The sequence below is a fragment of the Pleurodeles waltl genome, chromosome 5 (genome assembly GCF_031143425.1).
Source record: "Pleurodeles waltl isolate 20211129_DDA chromosome 5, aPleWal1.hap1.20221129, whole genome shotgun sequence".
Taxonomy (NCBI): domain Eukaryota; kingdom Metazoa; phylum Chordata; class Amphibia; order Caudata; family Salamandridae; genus Pleurodeles; species Pleurodeles waltl.
In genome coordinates this window covers 663,720,110-663,744,868 of record NC_090444.1, presented here as the reverse complement: position 1 = coordinate 663,744,868, position 24,759 = coordinate 663,720,110, and the positions used below count along the sequence as shown (strand labels likewise).

Below are 24,759 nucleotides of genomic sequence, written 5' to 3'. Positions count from 1 at the left end.
GCCACAAATTTCCTTCCACCCAGCGTTCCCCCACGTCTCCCGATAAAAATGATACCTCACTTGTGTGGGTAGGCCTAGCGCCCGCGACAGGATATGCCCCAAAACACAACGTGAACATATCACAGAAAACAGAGCTGTTTTTAGCAAAGTGACTACCTGTAGATTTTGGCCTCTAGCTCAGCCGCCACCTAGGGAAACCTACCAAACCTGTGCATTTCTGAAAACTAGAGACCTAGGGGAATCCAAGGAGGGGTGACTTGTGTGGCTCGGACCAGGTTCTGTTACCCAGAATCCTTTGCAAACCTCAAAATTTGGCTAAAAAACACATGTTCCTCACATTTCTGTGGCAGAAAGTTCTGGAATCTGAGAGGAGACACAAATTTCCTTCCACCCAGCGTTCCCCCACGTCTCCCGATAAAAATTATACCTCACTTGTGTGGGTAGGCCTAGCGCCCGTGACAGGATATGCCCCAAAACACAACGTGGACATATCACAGAAAACAGAGCTGTTTTTAGCAAAGTGACTACCTGTAGATTTTGGCCTCTAGCTCAGCCGCCACCTAGGGAAACCTACCAAACCTGTGCATTTCTGAAAACTAGAGACCTAGGGGAATCCAAGGAGGGGTGACTTGTGTGGCTCGGACCAGGTTCTGTTACCCAGAATCCTTTGCAAACCTCAAAATTTGGCTAAAAAAACACATGTTCCGCACATTTCTGTGGCAGAAAGTTCTGGAATCTGAGAGGAGCCACAAATTTCCTTCCACCCAGCGTTCCCCCACGTCTCCCGATAAAAATGATACCTCACTTGTGTGGGTAGGCCTAGCGCCCGCGACAGGATATGCCCCAAAACACAACGTGGACACATCACAGAAAACAGAGCTGTTTTTAGCAAAGTGACTACCTGTAGATTTTGGCCTCTAGCTCAGCCGCCACCTAGGGAAACCTACCAAACCTGTGCATTTCTGAAAACTAAAGACCTAGGGGAATCCAAGGAGGGGTGACTTGCGGGGCTCGGACCAGGTTCTGTTACCCAGAATCCTTTGCAAACCTCAACATTTGGCTAAAAAAACACATGTCCCTCACATTTCTGTGGCAGAAAGTTCTGGAATCTGAGAGGAGCTACAAATTTCCTTCCACCCAGCGTTCCCCCAAGTCTCCCGATAAAAATGATACCTCACTTGCGTGGGTAGGCCTAGCGCCGGCGACAGGAAACACCCCAAAGCGCAACGTGGACACATCCTAAATTTTGGAAAAAAACAGAGGTGTTTTTTGCGAAGTGCCTACCTGTAGATTTTGGCCTCTAGCTCAGCCGGCACCTAGGGAAACCTACCAAACCTGTGCATTTCTGAAAACTAGAGACCTAGGGGAATCCAAGGAGGGGTGACTTGCGGGGCTCGGACCAGGTTCTGTTACCCAGAATCCTTTGCAAACCTCAAAATTTGGCTAAAAATACACATGTTACTCACATTTCTGTGGCAGAAAGTTCTGGAATCTGAGAGGAGCCACAAATTTCCTTCTACCCAGCGTTTCCCCAAGTCTCCCGATAAAAATGATACCTCACTTGTGTGGGTAGGACTAGCGCCCACGAAAGGAAAGGGCCCAAAACACAACGTGGACACATCACATTTTTTTATAAAAAGCAGTGCCTACCTGTGGATTTTGGCCTGTAGCTCAGCCGACACCTGAGGAAACCTAGCAAACCAGTGCATTTTTGAAAACTAGAAACCCAGGGGAATCCAAGATGGGGTGACTTGCGGGGCTCTGACCAGGTTATGTTACCCAGAATCCTTTGCAAACATCAAAATTTGGCCCAAAAAACACTTTTTCCTCTCATTTCGGTGACAGAAAGTTCTGGAATCTGAGAGGAGCCACAAATTTCCTTCCACCCAGCGTTCCCCTAAGTCTCTCGATAAAAATGGTACATCACTTCTGTGGGTAGGCCTAGCGCCCACAAAAGGAAATGGCCCAAAACACAACGTGGACACAACATATTTTTTCACAGAAAACAGAGGTGTTTTTTGCAAGGTGCCTACCTGTGGTGTTTGGCCTGTAGCTCAGCCGGCCCCAGGGGGGGGGGGCAGAAATGCCCTAAAACAAATTTGCCCCCCCAACCCCCACCCTCCCCCGCAGGGAGCGACCCTTGCCTACGGGGTCGCTCCCCCTGCGTGACATTGGCGCCAAAAAACAAATGCCCGGTGCCTAGTGGTTTCTGCCCCCTTGGGGGCTGGTTGACCTAAACTCAGCCAATCTGCCCCCAAGGGGGGCAGAAATGGTCTAAATACAATTTGCCCCCCAGGGGCGCGACCCTTGTCTGATGGGTCGCTCCCCATCTCTAAAAAAAAGAAAGAACAAAAAAAAAAAAACACAAAAAAAAAATTTGCCCTGGCGCCTAGAGGTTTCTTCCCCCCCTGGGGGCAGATCGGCCTAATAATAGGCCGATCTGCCCCCAGGGGGGGGCAGAAATGGCCTAAAATAAATTGCCCTCCCCCCCAGGGAGCGACCCTTGCCTAAGTGGTCGCTCCCTTTGCGTGAAATTCACGCAAAGAAAAAACTCCCTGGTGTTTAGTGGTTTCTACCCCCCTTGGGGGCAGATTGGCCTCATCAAAATAGGCCAATCTGCCCCCAAGGGGGGCAGAAATGGGCAAAATATAATTTTCCCCCAAGGGGAGCGACCCTTGCCTAAGGGGTCGCTCCCCACCCAAAAAAAAAAAAATGAAACAAAAAATAAATAAATGGTCCCTGGTGCCTAGAGGTTTCTGCCCCCCCTGGGGGCAGATCGGCCTAATAGTAGGCCGATCTGCCCCCAGGGGGGGCAGAAAAGGCCTTCCCGAAAATATGCCCCCCTGGGAGCGACCCTTGCCCAAGGGGTCGCTCCCTTTTGTCAATTTCAATGAAAAAAAAAAAAATCCCTGGTGTCTAGTGGGGTTTCAAAAGCCGGATTGCAAGCAATCCGGCTTTTGAAACCCTCGGAGGGACTTCAAAGGGAAGGAAATACTTTTCCTTCCCTTTGAAGCCCCTCCGGGCCTCCCAAGTGATTGAAAAATAAATGCTTTTGCATTTCTTTTTCAATCGCGCTGGAAGCAGAGCTTCCAGCGCGACGAGGGAGGCCCCTGTGACACATCAGCGCGCGCGCTGACGTCACAGGGGGGGGTGGGGGGGGTCGGGGGTGGAAGGGGAAGGTCTTCCCCTTCCATCCCCGACTTGGGGGGGGAAGGGGGGTGCACGGGGGGCGCGCTAGCGCGCCCCCAAGTTCCCCTGTGCCATGGACGAGATGATCTCGTCCAAGGCACAGGGGAACTGTAGCCTTGGACGAGATCATCTCGTCCAAGGCACAGAAAAGGTTAAAAATAATAGATTAATATACTGCATTACATGTCCATCATATTTTCTATGATGCATCATATTTCCATGCATACAGCATGGGCGTCATATTTTATTGACGTACAGGAGTGCACAGAATGCAGAGTAAAAAAAAATCCTATTAAAAATAATAGCTTAATATACTGCACTACATGTCCATCATAATTTCGATGATGCATCATATTTCCACGCATACAGCATGGGCGTCATATTTTTTTGACGTACAGGAGTGCACAGAATGCAGAGTCAAAAATAATTGTCATATTTGGTTCTCTACTTTCTACTGTAGAACTGTAAACTCAGCCTCACACAAATGTAAGGGAACAATGAAGAAATTAGTTTCGACTCTGCATTATGTGCACTGTTATGCGTCAAAAAATATGACGCACAATCTGTATGCGTGAAAATATGACGCATAACGGAAAAATAAAAACGGCGGCCATTTTATGCAGGAAGTGATGTAACAGGATATCCTGTTTACATAATCTGTACTGTGAGTTTACTTTCACTTTCACTTTGCAGTCTCAGATTCTTCTAGACTGTGTGGCTGTGTGAAAAGTGTTGTCCTGTGTTTTACTGCTTTTGTGTCCTGTGTACCTTGTATATTGTGCTTTTGTGATCATAGTCTTGTTGTCTAATATTGTCTTAGTCTGTTTTGTATACTTTAGTCAAATCCAGTGTTTCTTTTTTTTGTCTGTGGGAGTCTGTTGTGGGTAGTTTAAATTCGGGGTTAGTTGGGCTATTTTTCTTAAGTTTCCTTTTTCCTTCACTACTCTACCTTTCCCCATTTCCCCCTTTTACTTTTTTTTCTAATTTTTTACCCTTTCTAATAGTAAAGATGTCAGGTAGGCCACGGCTTGCCAGGATGGGTGAGGAGGAATTGGGGGGATTCATTTGGCTTGTTTGCCATTTCCTCCCACTCATGCTGGAGGCTGGGGGCCGTGTGATACAGGGGTATCACACGGAGGCATGTAAAGTCCGGTGGGGGAAGGTGCGCCATCGCTTGGTCCGGGTGTACGGTAGCATGAGGAATGACTATCAACTCAAGCACCGCTGGGCTGATCTGATATCCAGGGAGCAGGATCTGCTGGACCACCTGGAAATCAGGATTGGTGGCCATGTTGGTGAGTACAAATCAATTAGATGTGAATAATTGAAAGCTGTGTGGGGACATGTGATGATTGTTACCCAATCTGCTAGATAAGTAGCTGACTGTGTGTAATGCTAGGGAAACCTATTGTGTATTTGTTGCACAATGTGTAGGAAGACCAATGCTAGCAGTCAGATGGCTCATGTTTACAACACATACCGGATGCCTGTAGCTGTATGTAATGTAGTGTTGCCTTTGTGTCAGACAAGCGACACGTTAATGCCTTGATTTGATCTCTACAGGTCAGAATTGCCAGTGAAAAAGGGATGTTGAAACATCATACCTACATATGTAGACGCCATAGCTAGACAGAAATTTGTAAACCCAATATGATGCTATAAATGAGTGGTGCCTTCACGTCACATGGAGTTAGCTATGTTGTCCACACATATGTCACATGTGTGTCTGGTTGGTGTGTGTTGAAAATGACCACCTAGCCTGTTTGAGTTTGAGGGGTCATGCAGTCCTCAAGTAAACAGCTTTTGGATGTCTCTCTGGGATGCACATGAAGAGATGAATGCAACCCGATATTGTTGGGGCATACTAATGGAGGTGTATCTTTGACACCACATGACTGTCCTGGCCACTGCACATGTGTAGTAGGGTGTGTAACTGTAGCAGGAGACTCATCCAATGTAAATGTTGATTAAGAATTCTTCCATGCAGTATGAGCATGTGTGAAAGTGTATCATTACGCATGTCATATTCACACAGTGTCATTGTAACTGCAATTGTTTGTCAGTGCACGGAGTCTGAGTATATTCTTCCTTCCACGCTTTACAGGTGGACCTGCACCGTACACTGTGGGAGAGGTGGCTCATTTTGAGGACCCCGACACCTTCAGTGAGTGTGGCCTGAGTGCTATTTTTATTGTTTGCTAGTGATGCATGATGGACTACTGTGTGTTCAACAGAATTCAAGGTTTGATGCGCTGCCCGTTCATTGGTATTGTTGCATTAGTGGGATTTCAAATATCACTTCAGTTTCTGTAGACCAATGCTTAGCCATCTCTCAGATTTAGGGGCTGTAGGTCATTCCAGTCGGCCCGCTATGGGGAGTGGGATGAGTCATGTGGAATACACTGGTTAATGTAAGAGTTGCTCTGGGACTTGGCTTGGACTGAGTCTGCATATCAGACTGACATTCTCCCAGATAGCTTCTGCAAAAGGCTTGTATTAAATATGCAGCTTCCGAGTTGAGGATGGACTGAGTACACTGTAGGTTGGATCTTCCGGGGCCATGTACTTCCACAAGTTGAACTAGAAGTGTGTGGGACTAGAGTGCAATGGCCTAGGTGTTCATTCGACTCATGATCATGGGTGTTCTTACTCCTCTGTGTGTGTGGTAAAATATGCCTCACTGGTAGTATGTGATGTTGGCCTGAGTCAGTGCATTTTGACATGTGTGGACCTTGGATAGGACAATGTTTGGCTGACTCCAAAGTGTTGCTAGCCCTTCATTGGTGTTGTGTGTGGAGGCAAATATTTGTTGAGCTTTCAATACACTCCTGGGTGTGCATTGAATTTGGGATTGTTGGTTGTTCTTCCCACCCCACCCTCAAAGACTGCCATGTGATTGGGAATAGGGTACCTAGGACTGTAGCAACCAGTATGTTACACATACTTGTGACCTTTTGCAACTTAGTTTAGAACCTAGTGTACACATTCGGTTAGGGCACATGGGTTCAATATTTGCAAACAACAATTTACAAATGGCATTGAGTGAGGGTTGTGATAGTTATCACATAGAGTGACATATGTAGTGAAGTCAGTATGCGGAAGAGGTTCAGCCATAATGTCTGCTGCATTAGCCATTATTTGGATGAGAAGTTTAGGCTGATGTCACCCATCATGTAGAGACATGGATATGCTAAGTGTGAGATGGCCTTTTGTATGCATGCTTCACATGTACTTCCTCTGAGACTTTCAATGAACTATGTTGTGACAATTGCTGTAACAAATACAGTACAAGTAATGTGCAAATGACCCATTGTGCAATTCCACCCAATGCATTTCCTATGGTAAATAGTTGCCATTTCTCTTCACAGCTGCAAACATGAGTGCCGCAGAGAGACACCAGTTTGAAAGGCGTGCCATGCAATACCGGCACATCCTGCAGGTGCAGTCGGGGTACAGGAGGATGGCCCGCAAATACCAAGCAGATCGGGCCTCCGGGGCATGGTGGGCCTCACCACAGGGTGGCCCTACATTGCCCACAACAGCCACCACCACCACATCCACCAGGTCTCCCCAAGTGGCCCCAGCAACGGCGGGGACAGTTGACCCTGCCTCGTCAGCAAGACCTAGACCCAGCCATTTTCAACACCCAGGACAGTCCAGTGGGCATACAACTACTGCCACACCGTCCACCTCGGCCAGCACACAGACTGCAGCAGCCCCTCCTGTAGACCCAGCCGCATTCCTGGCATTAAGCCGTAAAGTGGACAAAGTTTTTTCAAAGGTGGACAAGCTAAGCCAGGATGTGGCATATATTAAGAAAAGGGTTCGGTCCATCAGGCGGACCCTACGGAGGGCCAACCTCTAGTCCTTTTGCCATGTTTTACTTTTACCCCTCCCCTCTCTCCTCTTTCCTATTTTGTACTGATAGTTGGGTTTTGGGGATTAGTGTTAGGTTAGTGTAGGTTGTTAGCTTAGTTAGTGTTAGGGAGGAGGGTGGGGGATCCTTATTCTTTCTATTTTTCTTTTTTGGGTGGGTGGGGGTCAATGTTGGGATTCATGTTTGTTAAAAAAAAATATATATATATATATAAAAAATCACCAAAAAAATATATGATTGTTAGGATAATATAGTATGTGTGTAGGTTAGTATGTGTTGTCCTGCATGTGTCCTGCCTCATAATGGTGGGTGGGGGGTTGATGTTTAGATCGTTTCGTTATATGTGTAGAGTAAGTTTAGCTTAGGTTAGTTAGGGACAGTTGTGGGTTAGTAGTAGTCAGGTTAGATTAGTGTAGGTATGACTTTTCCCTTAGTTGCCTCTTGTGTGAATAAATAGGAATAAACATATAGTTAACCCTTTGCATGATGCGTTAAGTGCTACTTTATCATGGCCTTGACATCAGTGTAGTTGAATGTTTTTCTATGACATTAGTGTCCTATGCTACCCTCCACAGAAAATGGAGGTTTAACATGCCAGCTACCCGTGTGCTAACTTGGTATGTATCCACCATTTGGGAGACCCACCATTGGTAGTTTACATCGATCACCAAGGATTTGTGTTGATGAGTAGGCATTCTACATCACAAAGTGTGCTTCCAGACTTGTTATTGTGGGTAATTGAATAGGTCGGACTGCAGTGTGATGTTCAGGGAGATCTTTGTAGATGAGGTGTTGTTAACACTCTTGTCTTGTTGCCTTCATTGGTGACCTAGAACATGTGTGTAATAATTCAGCATGACTTTCCTTCATGGAAGTATACTCAGAAAGGGTGATTGATGCAGTGTTTTTTTTTTTGTTTGCTTAGATTTTGCTGCATCATTTCATGTTTTAGTATTGCATGGTGCCTACATTTATCAGCCACCATTAGTTGACTTGAATTGCTATAGATGGAGCATTACTCTGTCCAACACAGCATGATTGTGTGTGGTTTGTCCCTTCATCAGTTAATCTCCTCAGGATGGTAAGGCTATGATGCAATCCTGGCCACTGCACAGATGTATCAGACTACATGATGTCAGGACAGTTGTATTGACAAGCTACATGGTTGCCACACAGGCACTTTTGAGTTATCTACTGCACAGTTCATGTGTCAAATAACACAGAGACATATTAGGTGTGCAAGTGCTATTTATTGATAGGTGCTGTAGTGCAAAATGTCCATTGTCCATGTTTGCTGAGTCCGTTCTGGTGCATTCTTACATGGTGATCCTACAGAAGGGGTGTGGATGATGCTCCTGACATGCTGGGGTGATGTCACAGACAGTGCAGAGGGACAGGATTTGGCAAATAGTAGGAGAGAGACATTCACTGGCAATGGTGACAAGTCATACAGTGGATAGCAGAACAGTCATTGAGTGTAGTTGTAGTGAGACTGGCATTTGACAAAACGTAGGACCTTGGTCAAAGTAGGCCATGGTGCAGGGACTAGTGCTTCCGGGTGCTCTTCCGTGAGAATGTGATCTGTTCCATGTCTTCTTCTTCTGATGTGTGTGTTGCCTGGTTTGTCCTTGTTGGTTGTGAAGGGGCAACACACACCTCAGTGTTAGAAGACGTGGAGTCAGACATCCCGGGGGCTGCTCCCTGTGAAGTTCTTAAGGGCAGTACTGCAGCAAGGAGGGCCTGCTGGTTTTTAAGAATAGCAGCCACACCACGATGGTAGGCAGCCAGGTCGGCCCTGAGGGGTTCAATGTTGCATTTGTGCACACGTTGACTGGATTGCAGTTGTAGGTGTTGTGTCAACTGGATGACAGCTGTGCTGATTTCCTTCTGTGTTTTTGCAAGTTCCTGCAAGAGAGATGTTAGGGCTTGCATTGCAGCTGCCTGATCTGCAAATGACGTCATGCACAAACGCACCCCCTCAAGGCTGGCTGCCATGTTTTGCATCCCCACCCGCACCTCCTTGGCCAGCTCCCGCTGTACACCAACTACAGTTCTTTTAAAGCTGGTGCCAGTGTCGTCAGAGTCCTCAGCTGTGTTGGAGCTGGCAGGTCTTACAATTGGGGTGGTGGGTGGGTCTTCTGTGATGGCTGCTTGTTCTCTGCTCCTCCTTGTGACTGAAGGTGGGGTCTGGAGGGTTTCAAGGACCTTTTGGATGGTCTCCTGGGAAATGTTTATGGGCTCGTCATCCATGTCATCAGGGAAATCAGGGACAGGAATATCGGCTGGAGATCCATGTTCCTCTGCAATGAAACAGGGTACAATTAGTGTGTCTGTGTAGTGACAATTTTGCTGTAACATGCAAGCCTTTTGATGACTTTACTTTGTGCTCTGGTTTGGTATTGGTATCTGCTGTCCTTCATATGGGCATTGTTATAGGCCGAGGGCCCACCTGTGTGTCACATGTATGATATAGAGTTATCAGACTTGTCTGCCTAATCGCCTCTAGGTGTTGCTTTGTACCAATTAGGGAATAGCCATCTTTTTGTCCTACTCGACCCTCCGTGTATATCTATTCGTATGGAGAGACATTTTGTCGCGTGGGCTCTCATTATCCTAAATGAGACTACTGGATTTCTAGGCAGCAGGATAGCTAACGGTGTGGGGGACTGAGTCTGACCCACTTGTAAAGAACTCTATCACCCTAATTGTTTTTTTTTGTGCTCTGGCTAACTAGCAGTACCTCATGTCTCCCACGGCAAAGAAATGATTAGGCAGCCGAGCACATGACATCTTTGGAACTTCTCAGGGAAGTCGTGGTCACTCAGATCCAAACCAACTCTCTCATTTCCAGTATGATCTCATATACAAATGACAAAGACTGTATTTGTTTTATATGATGATTTCATAAAACAACAGAATTTTAGATAATAAGGTGTGAGCCGCAATAACACAAACAATACGACATGGTAGAATTGAAATAGTCACCAGGAGAGAAAAACATTAGAACAAAGCTATCATGGTGCCTAACAGTTTGTACTCTCCCTCTGCTTGTTCTATTTAGAGCACAGCATGTTAAGCTTCTAGCTTGCCTTTCCGAATCACTGGGGAGACATCAGCCCTCATACCTGAGCAAAGGCCTGTGATCTGGTTCAGCATCTGCAACAAGGCAGGCAGCGTCTAGTTGTGGTTCTCTGTTCGGAAACTCCCTATAGCGTGTATTGGGACAAGGAAGTGATTTTATAAATAACATGTCAGCGTGATCACAAAATGTCCCTACGCAGGAATGCCAAATCGAAACTCCTACCACGTCTATCGACAATGTACCAGACTGTATCCTTGACTGAAGCACAGAGTGAATATGTTATGGAGAACTCCAGTGCTGAAGTAGGCAAAACAGTGTGAAATGTATAAAAAACAACACCGTAGAACTGGCTATTTGAAAAATAACAGTACGAAGCCTAATAAGAAGCATTTAGTGCAAAGTGCACAGAGGCTCTAAGCTGTCAGCAAATTTATAAATACATTCAGGGCAAAGTGCAGACAGGCCTAAAGCCTGAAGCTACTGTGCAAAGGATACGTAAAACTTACCACACTACACTTTCACTGGCTGTGGGTGTTGTGATTGCCCTGGCAGCACACTTGCCTCTCAGGACCTGCCCCAAAAACTTTTTATTCACATTGACCTACATGTTATTGTTATGTGGCATATCCTATGCATGGCAATGTTAGGATGTGATATGGATGTAAACATTGTTGATGTTTCTAGATGATGTTGGGTAATGTGTGTTTAATTGGATTGCCCTGTTTATCGTATCAATGTCCTATTTGGTTCTCAGACTATGCAGGTGTGTTTCAGTGACCAGTTGCATGTGTCCCCTCCTCAATGTTGTTGTCTGAGCAGTATGACATTAGTGATGTTGCCTTGTTAGCCAGGCACGTGAGGGACCCTGACGTATGCAGCATGTGTGTGTCCTTAGTGCTGTGTGGCTCCTATTGCTGTTTACTTTGGCTGATATATGTGTCTACTATGGACATTGGCATTTGAGTGTACTGGTGCCTTTGTCTTATTTCGAGAACTAGTTGCAGATGTCATCCTCACCCCCTAATTTAGGTAGGTGTGTTCCATGGGGAGGTTCCTGCCATTTGCTACTATAGCTGCACAGAGATCAGAGGTGTTATTGTCAACTGTTGTCGCAGTTACATTGCAGTTGTTGTTTTGGCTACTGGATTACTGATAGGGACATAGTTGATGTAGGATACATTTTGACTGACAAGTGCCTGGATGTAAGTTTGACGTATTGGCCTTCCCACCTGTCGCTGCTTTCCCTTAGCTCCATTGTTGTCATGACAGGATGCCCCCATGGGACTGTTGTTGGTGCTGTATTTTGTCGTGCCCCAGCTTCTGTCTGTGCTGGCCATGCCCCCCTGCCGTGCACCTTTACCGATGCCACTTCATATATATGCTGACTTACATGCATTGTGTAGTAGGTATTCCCCCCCCCCGGTTGCAGTTATCATTATTGCATTATAATTCCCCATGTGACTTACCCTGCATGTGCGTTGTCTCGTGGTAGTCTGCGCTGTCCTGTCCTTGAATCCCTGTGACGATCTCCTCAGGGATGACGGCTGCGACCATCTCCTCCATGTGGTCCAGGGCCTCCTGGTGTGCTGGACTCCCCCCTCCAGTCTGCAGTGCTGCCTTCCTGTTCCTGGCCATTTTTTCCTTTGTCCTACGTTTGCAGTCATGCCAGCGTTTCTTACACTCGGTGACTGTTCTGCGTTCTTCAGCCACACTGTTGATCTTGTCCACAATTTGTTTCCATATGGCCTCTCTCCTGCTGATTGGCAACTTAGAGGTGATGAACAGTTGGTGCTGGTGTTCCGTCACCTCTTTAACCAGGATTTCCTGCTCCTCTGCACTGAAGCGACACTTTCTTTTTTTCTATAAATGTCCTGGTTCCTGTATGGATCATCCTGGCTGGTTCCTGGTCTGCTGTCATCTTCCTGGGGTCTGCTGTGGCATCTGGGATCCATTTTGGCTCTCCTCTGCTGAAAGGGCAGTGTTCGCGGGTGGATTTGACGCTATTGCGTAAAAAAAAACGGCGCTTTCCGGGTTGCGCTGTCGTAAATCGACCCACAGTCATTTGCGTCGCGTTAACGTTGGTTTCCTTTACGACTTGACGCCGCTGTGTGCGTCACGAAATAATGACTCCCACCTGTTGGTTGCGCCGCCGTGCGTCAAAGTATAAATTTGACGCCCGCACGGTGCATCGAAATGGCGTTAGCCGGCGGTAATTTTTTTGACGCAAAACTGCGACGGCGCAGCTTTGCGGCAAAAAGTATAAATATGGCCCTAAATGTTTAGTAAATGTTTCTTTGGTGATCTCAATCATGAAACTGCCAATACTTAATTAGAATGAAGACAAATGACACTCAATACATCAATTTCTAGCAGATTTATCACAAAACTAATAATTTTTAAACTAAAATACTACTTCATAACAAGGTGTATGATTTACTTGTCTAATATTTAAAATTCTAGACTGAGGTAAATTACATTCAATGGATAACAAATCTATCTGAACAGTAGAGCATGAATGACGTGTTGCAATTGCGGGATCCTGTTTCACTTAGCAAAATATATCTATTACATCTTATTGTGAGTAAATGTGTTTCCACTGCTAGACAGGATATCTGACTTGAAGCTCCCTGTGACATTTCCATTAGACTCTGTCAACAATAATGTGTTTTCTCAGGTGCGAGCTTTGGTCAGAAGCTGCGCAATTGGTACAAAACACTGGGGATTAAGAATATCGGGCATCATATTCAAAGTGTTCTAACATTCACAAACCCTCTGATTATATCAGAGGATTTGCAAATGCTAAAACCAGCTTTAAATGTACGAAACCCATTTAACTATTCGGAAAAGGTTTTCCGAATCGTTAAATGGGTTTAGGAGCCAATTTGCATTCCATATGTGTTAACGATGTCCCCGTCAAACACTGATTCCAAATCGTAATAAGATTTGTTTGTAAAACTTTTCATTTTTTTCAACTAAATAAATTCCGTTCCTTTTAGGAAAATGGGCTGCCTTTATAAAAAAGATTGTTTAGTGGAAAGCAATCACAGACATGGTGGCCTGCTAACCACAGCAGACCACCATCTTTGTGATTGTAGCCAATCCTAGTCAGTCACAACTTGCAACCTGCCTCATACTTATTATAAAGGTAGGTCGAATTGCGATTCTCTACAATTCTGTATTTTGAACGAACCTATTTATACATAAGTCAATTTGCACCATATAAAAGCAATTGGTAAAAGTTGGTGCACAAATTGTGATCCCGTTTACCAAATGCTTTCTTTGTAAATGAGTCCTGGTTCTCTTAAATAGCAAATCCTAGCAAATCACCATAAAAAGGCACTGAGCTTTTCTTACTTTTTATTTTGCAAATTCTTAAACAACAAATTGGTATAAGTCGATATTTTACAATTGGAAAATGTTATTTTTATACATGAGGCCCTACATTATTTATAAGCTGTTCCTGGTGTGTCAATTTTGACAGCATGAACATTTTTATGTTTTGGTTGCTCTGTAGTAAAGGAATTGTTTGCATTACATTTTATGCAAACTACCATGTTCTTGTGTTATGATTGTAAGATTGTAAAAATTCTGCTGAGGGAAATTTATGCCAAAATTGTGACAGTCAATCGACCTGTCTAGAGGCCCGATATTTCTTTGAGTTGATATATTTTTTTTTTTTATCATAAAGGCAACTGTGGGCAAGGTTTGCATCTTTCTATTTCTGAGCTATGCTGGTTGAATACAGAGCACTAACTCAGAAAAATGTTCGGTTAAATGAATTCACTTTACACCCTGAAGGCACTTTAAACAGGGTCTTGGCTCTTCTCTGCATCAGAAAAGACGATGTGGGGGCCTCATTTACAACAACTGATGCATTGCTGAGTTATAGCAGCAATGCGTCATAAAAACTTATGCTGCGTCAAAAAGGTTTATGATGTCATGGATGTTTCATATTTACAACACAACACTCTATGGCGTAGGGTTCCAGGATGCTTTAGGAATAGTGACGCATCCAAGGGAACAATGCCGCAAGGCATCCACTCAAAAGCTGATGCATTGCTAAAGTTGGTGTCAGAACTGACGCAACGTCAGCAATGCATCAAAAATTGAGGCGATGCATCAGTTCAGATTGACGCATGAAGCCTAATGTGTGAGGGCCAGTGTAAAAGACTGTAAAGTGGATGAATATCACCATCTACACTTTCACATTGGTCTGGGATGTAAGAGGTAATGTATGAAGTATGGCTATGTGTTACATTACCGTGGGCATAGTCTAAGTATGTGTATGTAGAGACCTGAGTATGTGTGACATAATGAGTGACAGTGTAATTTAAGTGAATATAAGTATATGTTGGAATGTGAAGTGGAAATATATATTAGCTACCTTATGTGTGTACTTACCTGTTGTCCTTTGGATTATGCAGACCTGGACTTGGAGACCCTTTCTTCCTTAGAGAAGTGACAATCCTGACCTGTCCATTGCCTTACTGCAGTGGATGATGGAATCATAGGTGCCATGGTCCCAGATTAATCAAGGGGTCCAACAACATGATTAGCACATGTGTGGACCTACTACAAACAGTGAAGGGTGCAAAAAACACATCTTCCAGGGTGTGAAGGGACTTCAAATGGCCAGATTCCTGTTTTAAAGCCACTGCATCAGTCCCCACACCTGACACACTTATGCAATCTATGTCATCTGGCCCCATGTATAGGTGGAATGTGGGTGTATTGTGATTTTAGAATAATAAATACATATTTTTGGAAATCCAACAGAAAGAAAGCTAGCCATTTCATTGAGGTTATGTTCTTTAAAGTGTATTGTATCAAGATTTGAAATTTCACCTAGGTGCAGCTGCAGTAAATTATTAATAGTAACTCGTTGGTTATGCTGCACTTATTTCATTACCATTTCTATGCAAATGTATCCATCAAAAAGATCAAAAAAAGAAGAAGGAAAAGATGAGATGGTTTCACCATGATAGAACTTGTGACTTGTAAGTAATACCACATGTCACTAAGTAGTGCATAAAATAAACTACCGTTTTGTCACAGCACAGACACACAAGAAGGTAAAATAATCGAGATCTCTTTAACTCAACACAGAGTTTTATGGATGTGACCAGACTCTCTGTGACACTGGAAACAATTGCCCAATCACCGACTTCCTGAGCTGTAGCACATTATGTGAACATTGGACGTGATAATTTAATACAGGACTCTGCCATAGTTTTGGCTGGTTGATGTGTTAAACAGTTGAAGAGCTGGAGAATGGTATTTTAGGACCTTAGACAGTTGTAAAATATTGTTTTTGTGGAAACTAAAACCATCTGCCGCTTTCATCTGGAAATTAAGCTGAGATTGTTGTCATATCTAAAGGAAACACGAAAAAAACACAGTAACGTATACAAAGCAACATAGCAACATGGTTAAACATAACAGGACACAAGAAACAGTCATAGCAGAAAGCAACACAATAACCAAAGTAAAGCACAACAACAATCTAATTGCAAAAATGGAGCATAAAGACACAGCAGCACATAAAATCAAGAAAACAGATCACACCAAAAGCCCACTCTACAAATATACGTAAACACTCTTGTCACACATAACTAACAGAATCCTGCTTTCATCATACAGAGCTAAAAGGTGTTGAGACCAAGCACTGGCTTAACTCACCACCCAGGACTTGAAATAGAGCCAGTCAAACATGTTTTGTGACACAGCCCGTTGTCTCCAAGTTCCTCACTGCCAGTTGATCCTTTCTCACCTGAGAGTTTGTTTTTAATGTGAAGATTGTCTTATCACACCACGAAAAATGTTAATACCTCCTGCCTCAAGGCATTGTTTTCAACCACAAAAAAACGTGTACAATCACTCACAGCATTCACCAATTGCTATGTATAAAATTCATAAACACACATATTACCTGCCTTCACTTGCATCCTATTTTCAGAACACTATACTGTTATTGAAAAACACAACTCACTTGATGTAATTGGACTCAATTTTATCTTTTTTTTTCCACCTAGTTTAAAGCACATTTTATAAATCATGAAAGCCTAACAAAAATGTATAATTTTGACGTTTCCTACGTAGACAAAATTAACACAGTACAAAACTTTGCCTTTAAAATTCCTTTTACTCTACTGCATGATCTACCTCTCCTAGAGTACACATAAAACTACAGATGCCTAACCAGAGCTATACAACCTTAATTGATTCCTTCTTTCAGAAGGGATGTCACAATCACACCTCTATTATTGTGCTCACCTGTAAGAATATCATTAGACATATCTGGGTTAACCCATTTCCAAGAAGTATGCTGATTAACTGGATGAGGGAGGATCAAACAGAGAGCATCAATTAAACATATCCTTAATTAGCTGGACCATTGCCGGGTTGCACTAAAAAAAGGACATCGACAATTGAGTGGATTGCGTTAATTAATTTGAAATCTGTTGCCTACAAGCATGTTGTTAAGGATTTTAGTAGAAAACAAAATCTGTTAACTAAATAACATGTGTGAGTGAAAACTAGCCCTAATCAAAAGCCGTATTTAAACATGCACTTTCTAAACTTTGAAAGACCTAGGTTTGCTTGAATGCTTGATTTGCTAAAGTTGACAAATTCTAACATTTTGATACAACATAAATGTTTCTATTGTAACTTTAGCATGGCCTATGCACCATGCAAACCCACTCTTCTAACAAAGAAAGTCAAAGTCATATTATTTTATTCTTTCTACCTGCCTGACCTACATTGGAATTTCAAAAGCTGCTAAACTGATGTGAAACCTGCTTCTTTATGAATAGGCTTTAGTGTGAAGATGTTTGGGAAAGGCATGAGCTACGTTCAATTGTAAAAAATATTTATGTGTGACTTTTCTTCCAGAGACCAAGAAAAGTGGGAAATTTTTCAGATATATCAACTTGTGTAGAAATATTAAAAACTGTAACTTGTACTAATACAGTCTTTGTTAGATTCTTCCATCACAACAAAAGCTGACCTCATCATCCGAATGTCAGCGTATTTGGCTGGCTGTCTAATGTTTGAGGAAAAACTATGTATTAAGTTATGTATATGTTGGAATTAATGTTTAAAGTGTTCCAGGGAAAGAATAGATGGGAATTAATGAGATAGACTGGCCACTTGCTCTCAGACCCAGATTGTGCCTCTCTCTCTGAGCTCTTGACACAGACAGTTTTGCTCTCTGCCTAGACTATTAAAAGACTGTTACAGTATTCTTTATTAGTACTGAGAGCTTCACAGACCGGGCTACTTCTAGAATCTGTTCTTTTCACTATTCATTGACTAATATCTTTTACTGATTCAGAATGCTAGAATAGGGCTAGATTGTGGGACATGTTTTATGTGATGTTCTGTACATTTTAATTGACTAATAAAGCAATTCAGTCACATTGTCATATCTACCTATCTACGGTATGGGTCAGCAAGCAGAATCAGTCTTCGTCCTCAGGTCATCAATCGATCAGTAAAGCATCACGCTCTCAGTCAGTGAGTATGAGCCCAATGACAAAATCTTGAGTCTCTTCTCCTCTCACTATCGCAGTAATTCCCTAAAATCTCTCTCTAGTCTGCCCTCAATAATGGTCTGCCTAAAAACTGAATAATTCTCCTCTGTCACGTTGTTATTTCACAGTCACCTAAACTATCCCCTAATTCCCTATTGGTCAGCCAATCATATGTTTATACACTACCCAATAATATTTCTATACCAAATCTATGAATTCTAATATTTCTTTCTTCACAAGAAATTGATTGGTTCACTTTACGATGCCCTCATCATCCGGCTCATCAGGTAACAAATTTGTTGCATCTTCCTCTCCAGTCAGTGTCTTCATTGTTCACGTCCTGGGAAAGTACGTCTCACACACATAACACACAAATTGATACATTATTAGAGACTTCATCTCCTGTCCGTTGATTCCCACAGAAAGTTTTCGTTAAGCACTTTTAATAAGACAATGGACTTTTAACAGTTTAATTCACTCCATCAGCATTTTACTAAACCCGCTAAAAAATACAGCTTCTGTATGAGGCCTGTCAAACTAGGCCAAGACACTCGCTAAGTTAAGGCCTACAATTAGTAAACTAAAGCATAATTCCATAACCCTAAATATGACATATTATTATATCAATCTAATACAATTTCAATAATTCATAAGTATTCATCATCAATTAGTATATTTTGTGAACACTGGTGGCCATTCTTTGTGGTCACATTTTCAAACGTGTGCAATATTTTTCTACGTTATTTCATTTTCTACAAAATTAAATTATTCAAAATACCTAAACACTCATTAATAATTTCTAATAACGAGACCTGCTTTAGCACTAATAACTTGCAACCCTAAAGCTTTGCACATGCTAGTCCATTCATTTGTACAGTTCATGGCCACCCTTGATTTACTGACTAAGGACCAGATGTAGGAAATGTTTGCGAGTTGCAAATGGCCCGAATCGCAATTTGCGACCCTGCAAAATCGGAAATGGGATGCAAAAATCCCATTTCCGACTCGCAAAATGTGTCGCGAGCCATTACTGACTCGCAAAAATAGCAACCCCATTTTGCGACTCGCAAATAAGAAGTCGCAATTTGCGAGTCACAACCCAAATGCAATAGCCACTCGCAAATTGCGACTAGTCGCAAAAAGCCCATTTTGCACTTCCAATTTACCACTAACTCAGAGCAGGTGGTAACCATTACCAAAGTATAAAAGGAGACCCAGAGGGCATCTGGGTTACTCAAGATGGCGGAGATATATGTGATAGAAATGAGGAGGAGAGCCGATGCCGCACAGCAGAGGAGGAGCCAGAGACAGGAGAAGATATACAGAACCAGGCAGACACTTTTCCAACAAACTGAGAAGGAGATTTATGATAAATATAGACTCAGCAGTGCAGCTAGATTTAATAGAATTACTCAAACCACAGATCCAACGCCAGACTGTGCACGGCTGCGCCATCCCTACGCATGCGCAAGTGCTTTGCTCACTGCACCTCTTGGCCTCGGGTAGCTATCAGGGGGTCATTGACGTGGCAGGTGGGGTATCCCAAAGTTCACTCTCACGGTTCTTCAGGGCATTCCTAGATGCCTTACTCACACACATGTCCAGATTCATATACCTACCCAGGAATGAGGCAGAAATCAACAGCACCAAGTTGGAATTATACAGGATTGCCAACTTCCCCCATGTCATAGGGTGTGTAGACGGGACACATATACAAATCTGCCCTCCTACAAACCTGGAATATCTGTTCCGCAACTGGAAATGTACCCACTCACTCAACATCGAGGTGGTATGTGACGCCCATTATGTTATCACTGACATGGTTGCCTAATTTCCAGGGAGTACTCATGAGTCCTACATTTTTAGGCACAGTGGGATACACCAATGCCTAGAACGTGGGGAGTTTGGAGACGGATACCTCCTAGGTATAGCTGAATACACCTTACAGACATACACACAGGTCAATGTGGAAACCATCAATGCCCAGCTAACATTGTACATTTTTGCCAAACAGGTGACAGTGCCTATGCACTTCGACCATGGATACTTACCCCGTACTTAAGACCCAGCAATGAGACAGAGAGGCGATACAACAGTGCACATAGGAGGACCAGACATATCATTGAACGGACCTTTGGACTGCTGAAAGCAAGATTCAGATGCCTCCACAGAAGTGGAGGTGCCCGTCAATATACCCCAATAACAGCTTTCAAGATTGTTGTCGCATGCGCTATACTGCACAACATTGCCACCAGACATGGGCTACCTCTCACCCCTGAAGACCCTGATTCGGGGGATGAAGAGCAAGAGCTACCACATCGCCATCATGGGGATAGAAGCATCGCAAATCAAGGCAGACTGAGATAGGAACACATTGCAAACCAATACTTTGGAAGGTACATGCTAACTGTCACCACACTCACTAATGTCACACACAAAGAGTCCAGGTGTTAAGTGGAAAGAACAGGTGATTTAATTTGTGCAACCCAAAAAATTATATACATTGTCAACAATTCAGGGGCTGTAAAAGTCCACCTGGCACGGGACACATTGACTTCATGTGCCCCAACCCCAGGACAGTGTGGAGCTCAAACCCTACGCCGGCCTCGGCGAGCATGGCTGGTACCTGGGGTGTCAGCAGTGCCTTGCCTTGCGCTTCCACTGCGCAATACCCTGGTGTCACTGGCAGAGACACTGCTGACGGTGGAGCCCTCCTCGCTATCTTGCGGCGTGTCAGCCTCGCCCCTGGCCACCTGCCGTGCCTCCATTAAACCAACAGCGTGGCTGAGACGGCCCAGTCCGCGTGCCACGTCACTGGCAAAGTGGCCCATGTCAACTTGGAGGCTGACCGTGCGCCTAGAAAGGCCAGTAGTGTTCACCGCCAGCCTGACTATGGATGCAGACATGCGGTCCAGCCGGTTCAGTAGCTGCCTGTCACGACGCCTTGCACCCTCTGTCTGCGTTAGGAGTCCAGCCACAAGTTGTCGCATGGAGAGTGCAAGGTCGCCCATATGTGTGTTAATTTTTTGCAACTCTGTATGCACAACAAGCTGCATGCTACTGCCTTGATTTTGCTCCATGCGCCGCAATGCCCCTGTAATTCTCCTAATCTCCTGTGTTTGCAGGCGCTGACCCCGTAGGAGTGCGGCCTCAGCACGTGACATGGAGGCGTCCCCTGACTCTGCCTGCCGCTGTGATGGGAAATTTCCACGTCGCCTGCGACGCAATGGAGGCTCTGTGTCTTCTACTGTGGCACTGTGGCTGGGACAAGGTGCTGGATCACACACCAGCATGCCAACTGGTGTATCATGAGGGGACTGAGTGTTGGTGGTGCAGGTCTCAGTGGTGGCTGGTCCTGATTCATCTGTTGGCTGCTGCCTGACCAGTGGCCCCTGGCTGCTTTGGCTGGTGGGGGTGTCTTGTGGGAGACCTGTGGGACATAGGGAACACACTGTCAGTATCTACTATCTGTTATCAAGTTTCTAATAAACTGTTGCCTATAAACTGCCTACTTGACTACATTGCCCATAATGCACCATTCTGGTGATTGCTACTCTGAAATGGAGCTATTTTGGTTGTGCATGCTACTGTGTACAAGGTGGGTGGGGGTATTGCATTAATGAGGGTACATGCATGTCTCATGGTACTCACCGGTTGATGGTCCTGGCTCAGATGTATCCAGCTCTCCCATCCCGCATACTGCCCCAGGCTCAAGGGTCTCTCTACTCTTTCCTCCAGGGGTGTGGGTGGTGGTATTGTGGACAGTCCCCCTCCAGTGCCCCTCATCTCCCGGAGCCACTCTGCCACCCTCTCCTTGGTCCGGGAGCGCAGGTCATACCACCTTTTTTTGAGTTCTTCCATGCTCCGGTGGCTGACACCCAGGGAGTTCACTTTCTCTTGGATGTCCATCCATATTCTTCTTTTCTCCACCTCTGGCACGGTGAGGGCTGCCCTTCCAAAAAGTTGGTCATGGTGCTGGCAGCGCTCCTCTGTCAGCACCTCCAGCTCTTTCTCTGCAAATTTAAGTTTGCGCTTCCTTGGGGTCTCTGCCATGGTAGCTGCTGTTCTTTCTGTTTGCAGTTCTGCTGTTGAAATGGGTGTGGTCCTCCCTCCTCCCAGGTGTATTTGTAAACTTCCTGGCTGTGATGTCATCATCATGTGCCAGGAAGTGTTTTCCAGAGTGTTCTGCAGCATCTGCATTCAATTTGCGGCACAATCGCAATTTGCGACACCCACTCGCAAATTGCGTGTCCGTTTTTAGCGCGGTTGCAAAAAGCGACCTCGCAAACAGCGGACTCGCTATCTGCAGTGCGACTTCATTTGCGAGTCGCAAATTGAAGTCGCGTTTTCTTCTTGCATTACATTTAGCGAGTCGGAAATTGCGAGTCGCACCGACTCGCAAATTCCGACTTGCTAATTTTTTCCTACCTACATCTGGCCCTAAATTCACAAATTAATTTATAATGGTGTGTGGCTCCAAGAGCATTCGGCTCTCAAGTCTTGTAGTGGGTTCCAATCGACTGTTAAGCACTAACACTTTTTCTTACCTGGAGGTTACTTTTAATGCAGCTGTTTCATGGGTACCAAGCAAAATTCAGCGCAGGATGAGGTTACGTAGGGCAATGTCTCACTCTTCTGTCTCCCAACTCCACTGAGTGGCAGGGCTCTTGCACCGCTGTTGCAGAGCCATACCTCCCAATGTGTTCTGGTAGCATCCCATCAGGAAGAAAATTTGGGCTATTGCAGATTGGCCATACAGGTAGAGGAAAATCATTTTTGTAGAAAATTTGTCTGTTCCCCTATCATCCCCCCATTATATGTGCCCTAAGGAGCTGCATTTAAGCTATTTGAGTGACTGGATATGAACGCATCCACCACTGTTATATTTATCCATTTGGAGCACTGAAGAGGTCTCTCTTACAAGAGATATAATTAGTGAGTGACTGCTTAGCTTGTGATAAGGGCCTATTCTGTTGACAACTTTTGTAAAGGAATGCTTTGAAGTGACTGGTCTAACCCATTTTTTCTCTAACACATGATCGAGCATCAACTTAGAGAGAAAGTATGTATAATCATTATTGTTAGCCGACGCACAAGCAAAGAAACTCGGCGTAGAAACATCAGAACCCACTATTGCAGCTTATTTGCATTTGAGCCCTGAAAGCTCAAAGGAGCTTCTATTGTAAGGGCTTCTGTGTGTTTTGTAGGATTACTGTCAACATTTTCTATGCTAATCCTGCAAAGCACCAGACTAGTGTCAAAAATGTTGATGCTAGTCCCCTAACTAATGTCATGGTGCCACGTAATTTAACCACAGCGCACACATGGTGGCATTGGGGGGGGGGCGCTAGTGCAGCACCATGTTTCATAAATCTGCCCCAAGTTTCTTGATTCAGATTCTGATTCAATTTTCATGCCAGTAACAAGAAGGTGACATAGGACTAGTTGCTCACTGCTATCAACAGAAGTGGAGTCAAATGGACTGAATCAGGCAAGGTAATCGTAATGCTTAATACATTGAGAACCAGATTTGGGAAAAGTGCACTGCACCTAGTGCAGTGTCACTTTTTGTGTGCCACTTAGTGCCCCCCTGATGCCACCATGGCTATATTTAGGAAACTAGCATCAGAATTGTTGATGCTAGTTCAGAGCTTTGAAGGAAATGTTTTGCAGGACATTTTTTGATGCTAATCATGCAAATCCCACTGAGGCCTGTTGTAAACAATGGCTTGCCTCCTTTTAATGCCTGCTCTAAGCAGGCATCAAAAGTGGCAAAACAAAATGACGCAAATAAATCTCTTAGATTTCTTTGAGCCATTCTTTTGGCCCCCTTAACGGGGGAATGCCCCTTTGTTTACATTATGCCTGGCGCAGGCATAATGTAGCACAAAGTGTAAATTTGACACTGCTATTTTGACCTCATTGGGGAACATTAACGTAAAACAAATGATGCTAATGTAGCACAAGGAGGCACTAGGGGTTCTTAAATCTGCCCCTGAATCACTTGACAAATGAGTTTAAATCTGTGATTGAAAACAGCTTGGTAGTGATATGTAGGTGATATGTAGGTGGCATGAACTGTTAGTTCTTAAAATGGAGGACTGCGTAACAACTGTCAAGCTAGGTAATGTTTTAAAAAGGGGAAGAGTAAAGAATCTTTGGATTAATAATGATTGTTTAGCGAACACGAAACACCTCAAGACATTGATGTGTATGAAGACAACTGGCAGCTCCGGATGAAGCCTTAAGGGCAGCTATAAGGTAATATAAAGCCTTGCTTAAGAAAAGAAAAAGTTGTAGGAGGAGCAAATTTGGGAGGAGTTACTTGAGGCAGTGAAATGTCAGACACCATCAAAATATGGGACTTAAAGAGAGGTATATATAACTGTGATGTAAAACTCTAATTATATTTATATTGCTAATAATGTGTGAGGAAGCCACTTTAAAACTTTATACAGCATAAAGAAGAGGCTGAAAGGACAGATCATGGTAACCAATGAAGCAGTTGATTTCATGAGTGAGTTTCGCTCCAGGGCAATTAGTGACAGTAAATGCTTCGGAATACTCAAACTTTTGAGAAAACGTTTCTGATGGATTCCTGTGAATTTGTGCAGAACCATCGTTCAGGCCCTGGTTATGAGTTGATTGAACTACAGGAATGCACTTTATATAGGCATGGCGGATTATCTATTCTCCCACATTCAGGTAATCTAAAATGCATCAGCCACGCTCATTCACAATAAAGATAGATTCAGTTCGGCCTCAGCCTGTTTAAAAACTCTTCACTGGCTTCCCATATACAAAAGAGCAAAATTTTAAATTATCTACAAAACACATAAAGCCTTTTATATATAAGGCCCAGTAATACTTTGTTCTAAACTAGAATTCCACAAACCGGCCTATGTTTTTGCTTTCGGATACGTCCAAAATCTTGGAAAGCTTAGAAAATGGCCAGTTAACTAACTTCCTGGAAAATAATAAACAGCTGGATCCCTTGCAGAAAGGCTTTTGAGCCAATGACAGCACAGAGTCTATTGTTTTGCCAGTACTGGATGATATCAGGTCAGTAGTAGTAC

The 24,759-nt window shown here is 44.0% G+C and overlaps 1 protein-coding gene across 4 annotated transcripts in view; it reads right to left on the bottom strand.

The window, feature by feature from the left end:
* The window catches only part of LOC138295917 (uncharacterized), a 195,722-nt gene that overhangs the window by 60,155 nt on the left and 110,808 nt on the right, over nt 1–24,759 (bottom strand). For 2 of the 4 annotated variants that reach the window (XM_069234543.1, XM_069234542.1), the window contains 2 exons: nt 11,615–15,521; nt 8,306–9,366 (listed from right to left, as the gene is read on the bottom strand). The exons of 1 other annotated variant lie outside the window; for it this stretch is intronic. In XM_069234543.1, the coding sequence (XP_069090644.1) occupies nt 8,612–9,366; nt 11,615–11,783 (924 nt within the window). In that variant the 5' untranslated portion in view covers nt 11,784–15,521 and the 3' untranslated portion in view covers nt 8,306–8,611. Of the gene's footprint in view, nt 1–8,305; nt 9,367–11,614; nt 15,522–24,759 lie in introns of those variants that run through there. One more of the 4 variants, XR_011203712.1, reaches the window with a different exon arrangement.